At 37.7% G+C, this 7,636-nt stretch overlaps 1 protein-coding gene across 1 annotated transcript in view; it reads left to right on the top strand.

Annotated features, from left to right (window-relative positions):
• Positions 1–5,605: 5,605 nt before the first annotated feature.
• LOC103463970 (uncharacterized) overlaps positions 5,606–7,636 on the top strand; it is a 95,494-nt gene continuing 93,463 nt past the window's right edge. The window contains exon 1 of the mRNA XM_008407747.3: positions 5,606–6,563. Coding sequence (XP_008405969.1) covers positions 6,413–6,563 — 151 coding nt within the window. The 5' untranslated portion in view covers positions 5,606–6,412. The remainder of the gene's footprint in view (positions 6,564–7,636) is intronic.

The raw sequence follows: 7,636 nt of genomic DNA, 5'->3' as shown, positions 1-7,636 counted from the left end.
GCATTCAGTACTCCATTTAGAGCCGTGGCCTGCATGCATGCATGTGTGTGTGTGTGTGCGCGCGTGTATGCGTGTGTGTTTAAGATGATAGTGTCAGGCAGAGGGTGTGGGGGGTGTATTTAAAAAAATCTAACCTAAATTAAAATTCATTTTCTGCAGATTGCGCTCTGTTTAGTGGAGACTTTGTGACGTACCTTGTCAAAACTGTTATGAGGAGACCGAGGATAACGTGTGTACAAACCGACGCTTTTATCTCCTCCACACACACACACGCACACACACACACACCTCCCTCTGCAGGAGCGGCACTTGAATTCCTGGCTCTTAATGACATTATCATTGCTTTAATTTTATTGTACAATACCTGTGTAGACAAGTGCTGAAATAGCAATTTCAGAACACAAAAGCTATTAATCAGATGGGGGTGGAGGGAAGGAGTATGTGTGAGTGTGAGTGTGTGTGTGCGTGTGCGTACGTGTGTGTGTTTTGTTAGCAGCTGTTAAATCCCATCTGTAACTTTAGTGCTGCTTATGTTACTGTGTGTATTGATTTTAACAAAGATGTATTTACACTACTACTAAAGAAAAGTGTTTCATGTACAGAACCTTGAATATGTACTCATGCTGTTGAGCCGTTTCATATTTTGTCACATTGTAACCACAAACGTTCAGTGTATTTAATTAGATCCCGTCTTTAGATGTTTCTAAAACCTCCACTGACCAAACGGCATCATAAACACAAATGGTCAACATGTTCAATGGCCTGTACTCGTACAGCGATTTATCAAGTCCCGACTACCAAAAAGTGCTTCACACTACAATTAGTCATTCATCTATTCACACACATTCACACGCTGTTGGTGGAAAGGGACAGTAGCCACAGCTTTTAGAGCAAAAATCTAAGTATAGACTGAGATGGAAAAAAATTGACTGGAAATTTGTTACCAACCTCAATGAATATCCAGCAGATATTCATTGTTGAATATCTGTTGGATATTTAACAATGGCTACCTTCTACCATAGAGGGTAGTGGTAGATGTGACAATATTCTGTTAATTTTCACCTCTGACAGTTTGTATCTTGTTAATCAGTCACACAAATTGGTGTATAAACTCTGTTAGCGAACATAAAATCAGTGTGAACATCCAAAATTTGCTGAAATACTTCATTTTCTGGAATGCACTGTGAAGTGTGTTGAAGATGCTAATTTGGTGAAGCATCACATAAGAGGCCTACTAAGTCAGTCACATTGTCATTCCAAGATTTTAAGTCCAACTTCTAAGGTGAATACAATGAACTTTAAATATTTGGCCTTTGCCCCAAAAAAAGTCAATCATTTTTTTTGTTTTTTTTTTTAAACTGAAGTAAGTGGAAGATTAGCTTTAAAGATTAAAGATTTAAAATCTAAGTTTAAATAAAAGGCATAATGCATAATTCAGTTGCTGCAGCACCATCTTTTAACATTTTCTTTTTTTCCAAGCTACATATTGAACCTTTGAACTTACAGTCAAAGGAAGCGAAACCCAAAAGAAGTCCCAAAAGAAGGCCTACACAAAGACCGACTGTAAGTCACTTCATTTATATTTGAGGAAAGATGAAATCAAAGAGCGGATGAACTAATCCTCTCAACTCTTAGCAAGCCAAGCAGGTAAGGTTTTACTTTCCACTGTCTATACTGTTTAGTCAAGGCACTACAAAGGAAATAAAATCTGACAAGTGAGCACGAGACTGAGATTACGTTACAGTTCAAAGGTCAAAGTTCTCAAATTCTCAATCCCTCTCAAAAACCTTTTCACTGTTGTATGAAGAAAGAAAAAGCCTCAGTTTAAGATGATAAAGTGGAGGTTCTCACTGCTTTTAAAATATGCAAAGCAGACCATGCTAACATTAACCACCGCCTACATTATTTATACTCATGAAAAGTGTTTTATCAGCAATATGCCTGCTTTATTTTACCTTAAAATATTCAAATTGAAGCAGAACTAAAATATCCGCCGTGTAAAGCAAGCCAAAGCAAGGCTCTTTAAAATATTCTTATAAATCAATGCTAACTATTTTTACATATTTGGTGAAATACAGTTTGTGTTATTGCAATTTTCCCAAGTGGCAATTCTTGGATAAATTGCCGAAGGCTTAACAAGCTAAAAGAAGCAGTTTTGTCTTTCTGTGTCTGAAATATTGTGAAGAATTGATGATCGCCCATTTTTAGCGAGACCTAGCGGTGTAAAATAACGGAAGATGTTTTGTTTTATAGCAAAGATGGAGATTGTCGAATTTTTATTGACGTTATTTACAGTGGAGGGGATTTTAGAGTGAGAGTGAAAAGCTTTTACCGCGGTCTACATTTGCCACGTAGCAGGGAGCTTTTTAAAAACTAAAGTGCTGCTTGTCTGCTTTTTAACACTCAATCTTTTCCATCGCCCTTAATTCCCCAACGCCCATCACAAATTTAGCCTGGTATGTGACTGCTAATTTATCCTTTCGATGTATGATATCCTGTCATCTCCTCATTTGTCCCTGAGTGTTTCTAATCGGAGATAATCCCAGTCAAATCCTTTGATTGTGTGTTTGGAGCAGCTCCATCTCTAAAGAAGCAATTTAATGGCTTTATGGCACTCGGTGTAAAGTCATTTATCTAGCGGATTGGATGTGAATGCTTGTTTTAATAAGTGCTCTTCATGAATAGTAAGAGAGGTGCCATTTAATTAGCCAGAGTGTGGACCCAGCTCATAAGTACAATATTTTCAAGGTTTTTTTTTTTTCATGTTTTTATGTTATTAATAGAACAGAATGAGATAGTCTGATTTTAACAAAGGCTTCACAATGGAAAATTGGACTTAAAGCATGTTGTGGATAAAACCATTTTCTTACTATGAATATTTTCAATTTTTCAACAACTTTTGACACTGTTTTTTTTTTTGTGTCTTGTTTCAATTTTTAATTTATTTTTTTAACCAAGGACAGTGTTAGCTGGATGGGTGTGTGTTCAGAATAATGACACTAGTTTTTTTGGATTGGACTCAACTCTTTTTTTTTATATACAGACGTACATTTAGTATTTTCATTTCTCACCACAAAAATATTCAACATAATTACCACTGCTTTACAGCAGAAAACGTTTAAACAGTGAATTTAAAAAAATGAATGAATGATATTTAGATACTCTCACAAACGCAAACATAGATCACAGTGGGATTAAGTAAACAAAAATGAAGCCTAATTCAATTAACTGTTAAAAAATAAAAAAAAGAAACATACCCCACGATTCATTAGCTTTGCAGAAACACCTTCCATTTTTCGGATCTTTACATTTCATCCAACCATTTACACTTCAGATTTATCTTTGTAAAAGACAGTGTTAGAGAGCTGTTGTTGTAAATTCAACTTTGCAAACCTAATAAGTCACACAGCCATATTGTGTTCGCTGGCAACCCTTTGTAACACGCTGCAATGTGGCATCACACAAAACCTGCTCACTGACGATGACTAACATCGTCTTAAGTTGACCGAATGGTCAACATAACACACTAAACTAGCAGTTCTCAACGTGGGCGGTACCGCCCCCCAGGGGGCGTTCAGAGGACGGCAGGGGGCGCTGGCGGACATTTTTACAAAAGGGGGGCGCTGGGATGCCTTTGGGGGGCGTTTGGTCAAAGGTAAACTTTACACCTTAAATGCACAACAATACCAGTTTAGACTTTGAGCAACTTGGTAAAACTGTATTGTGTAACATTAAATCATGCTTGGCGGCAACTGTATCGATGGCAGCTCTTCTTCTATTCAGTGTTTGTTAGCTTCTGTTAGCTTCTTGGTGCAGCTCCGTTCTCCTGCTACTGGTAGCTAAAATCACGACACCCTCACTGTGTATCCCTCTGAAAAATGAACCCATTTAAATAAAGAAATCCCTCCATGGGTGATACCTCGATAGAGAGCGTTCATTTTATAGCTTTAACGCCGGAGCTGTAAGTGGTCCTGTATGAAACGGAGGTGATAGAACAACACAGCACTTTTAAATTTCAATAATCAGAATGCAGAAATTGTTTCCGCTGTTTTAAAAGGTTTATGTCAATCTGCCTTTTCCCCATCGATACTCCCGACCGCCCTGCACCTTAGGGGCTTAAAAAAAAAAAAAAAAAGACGCGCACATTGCGCAAAATTCTGAAACAGGAGAAGCGGGACATAAAATGGAGCGACGAACTAGATGTGAATTATGGCATAAAAACAGAGAATCCGACGCTGAACAGTGAAAAAATTAACACATGATGTGAAAACATGACGATTAGGCGGAGCAGCAGGTGATGAGTGAAGATTACTGATGGTCAATAAACGATAAAATAAATGTAGCAACAGGACAGAAACTAACGTGGACATAACAATAAACCAAGAGAGGATGATACTAATCAAATGAAACTAAATGGAAATTAATAAAGAACAAAATGCAAGAATAAACTAAGAAACTGAAGTAAACACAGAGGAATAAACTGGTATGGCAAGACCTTTCGGGCAATAATTAATACAGAGGTATGGCAAGAATAAACGGACACTATTTCCAAATAAAAGGTAAAATAATATTGTTGAAATGTCATGGGTTTGTTGAGACCACATGTAGTACTGAGAATAAATATATCTTAAAGACCATAACAGTAAATAACTTATTTATGTTTTTAATTAGATTTTATATATTTATTTCTTCAATATTATTTTTCATGTCAATGTTAATGTCATGAGGCTGATGAATCCATGACACTTTCAATTTGATTCATTAGAATTTGATTAAGAACCAGATTTGTTCTTTGTAATTTCTGTCCAGTAAAACTATTAATCTATAATCAATAGACAGGTCTATATAAAGATATAATCCATGTTTCTGACTCGTATTTGTATGGCATTAAAAGGATCTGGAACTTTTGTTTTTCCACTGAAAGCTCTGGTTTGCACAATAAATGCCATGTGGGTGAAGTTTTATGGATGATACTCTGATGTCCCATTCTCCTGAAGGCAGCACAGAGCTGCACCACCAGAAACTGACAAACACTGAAGAGAAGAAGAGCTATGATTAATGTAGTTACAGTTCTATCCATGTTTTAATGTTGCAGAGCTCAGTCGTTATGCAAATAGATCAAAGTTTAAACTGGCATGTTGAACATCTTTCATCTGGTCATTTTGTGGAATATTTAACAACTAGAAAATGGAAAAAAATAAGAATATTTTTTCCACTCTGATTGGCTGCTGTTAGGCACAGATTTTAACTTGAATGTTCATTGCATTTTTCTTAGACACCTGTCAAAATAATTTCTATTCCTATGGCTTTTTTGTTCTCTGGGAAATTATTTTTGATGATAAATACAGAAACAAGCATAAAAATCAGAACATCTACAATAGTGATAGTAACATTAATGATAAAATAATGGTCAGTGCAAAGTAGCCTACAAATTCTTTGGTGGGGGGCGGTGAGGGACCTGGATAAAGGCTAGGGGGGGCGCTGGGCCAAAAAAGGTTGAGAAACACTGCACTAAATCTTAAATGTGCATGTGATATGTGAAAGAAAAATTGTGTGCACGACGACAACTAGATAACAAGGTCAGGAGAAAGTTTTAATTTGCAGAAAAAAAGTAGTGAGGTAGAGAGAGGTAGGTCAGTCATGCTAGCTTGACTTTGACAACCTTAGCATGTAGATGTGCTTTGGAATTTTGTGTTTTTGGTTCTCTCTGATACTGTTAGATTGTCAGTAGAGCATGTTTTTAAATTAGCTAATCAACCACAGCTGTGTTCAGATGATCACTTATTAATAATAGCAAAATCAACATTAAGTCTGAAAATGAACTGCAACAGACTGAATGTTCCTTGGGAATCCTCTAATGGTGAAGCATAAAGAGCCACAAGAAGTACCGTAACGTGTACCACAAACAGAACTTTCCACAGCAGAAGGTGTTGAAAGATGTGCAGGGAAATCCCAGAATTGGCTCATCGTTTCCCAGCAATAGGCAGACAGAGCGCTGGTTTCAGAAGCAGCCTCTTTAGCTTTATGTTCCTTATTATAAATGTGTTATAGGTTATCCCGTATAACCCCAAACAAAACACCCTCCGCTGTGTGTCTGGAATGGAAAACGAGCAACCTGAGCGAGATTAGAATCATCAGTTTATTAGGCCTCGACATCTGTTGCCAGACAAACGGAAAGAGAGAGAGAGAGAGAGAGAGAGAGAGAGAGAGAAAGAGAGAGAGATCCCTCTCAGCACTGCTTCCTGTTTTGACGTTCCCTGTGCGCGGCTCCAATTGGCTGCTCGCGTTCACACTTCCGTAGAAACAGAAACACAAGAGTCTGTCAGCTGACGGACTCTGTCTGTCTGTTTTCACACAAGAATCAGTCCATAAATCCTCATCTGTGTGTGTGTGGCCGCAGAGAGCGGCGGGCATGCAAACGGGAAGTAGAGAGAAGTGTCTGTGTGTGTGTGTGAGAAACCTCAGAACAGGGTGGAAGAAGTTGTCTCCAAACAAAGAGAGAGACATGGGCACTGAGTACAAACCACTGTCTTCTTCAGAATGGTGCAGGGCTGTAGTTGTGGGTAAGTGTCATTTCCTCATTATGTCAAGAGGAGAGTTCTGCATGCCACAGTTTATAATGTTTAAATTAGCAATAGATTAGTTTCTTTTATTTTCCCTGTTTTTTCTTCTCTTCTATGGAGGTGTGTTACTGCCACAACCAAGCAGTCTCACTCCAAAATAATAAACATTGAAAGTCTTCCGGACATGTATTTAAAATCGGTTTGATCCATCACTTAGCAGTATGACTAAAAAAGAATATATTTAATGTTGCAGTTCTCACAGGATTACGTTATAATGAACTGAACTGAAGACTCTGTGACCACAATTTGGATCTGACATTATTTGTAGTTTTCTTTTTAAGTCTTTCTTTTTAAATGAGTAATGCTTAAAGGGACAGTTCAGCATTTCTGAAATGAGGCAGTGTTGGAAGGATATGAGTAGTTAATGTTTGCTGGATTCGCTTGTGTTTCACACAGGCAGGTCATTGGTGGCGTACCACCTCCTGAATCCATTTCCTATGTAAATAATAAATGTTGGTTTCAAGATTGATAAAATAAGAAAGTGTTTCCATAATCTGCTGTGATGTTGTGACTGGGGCTGTTTAAAGAGGAAGGAAGTCTGCCTCAGTCTGAACCTTTCTTGGATTAACCATTATTTTCAGTCTTTGCTGGTCGTTCTGGTTCATATTTCTCTCTGGTGCCAGGTGTCTGCTGTGTTATAGATCCAAATGTTCTCTGATGGAGTCCATATATGAATGATATGAGGCAAATATCATCAGAGATGCTGCTTCAAATGTTTAGCATATGAGGCAGGCAGCCATATTGGATTTCGAGGGGATTTATCTCGTAGTATTTCCTTCTTGTCTACATAATTAAGTGGTTTTTTTTCTTTGTTCTGTCTTTCATTTTCTTCAGTGTGTATGATGCAACATGACAATATGGACCAGTCCTGCTGTATTACTGCGATTATGATGGTGGACCATGTCTGCTTCATGAGGTTGCTAGATGAGTTGTTAGAAAATGTTTTGCAGGTTTAATCACATAAAAGGTGCCTGTGAATCCCAGGTTTACTGCCCTAACATTTTATGAAACAA

This window comes from Poecilia reticulata, chromosome 4 (genome assembly GCF_904066995.2).
Source record: "Poecilia reticulata chromosome 4, P_reticulata-male-v2, whole genome shotgun sequence".
NCBI lineage: Eukaryota > Metazoa > Chordata > Actinopteri > Cyprinodontiformes > Poeciliidae > Poecilia > Poecilia reticulata.
This window is presented reverse-complemented; position numbering and strand designations above follow the sequence as displayed.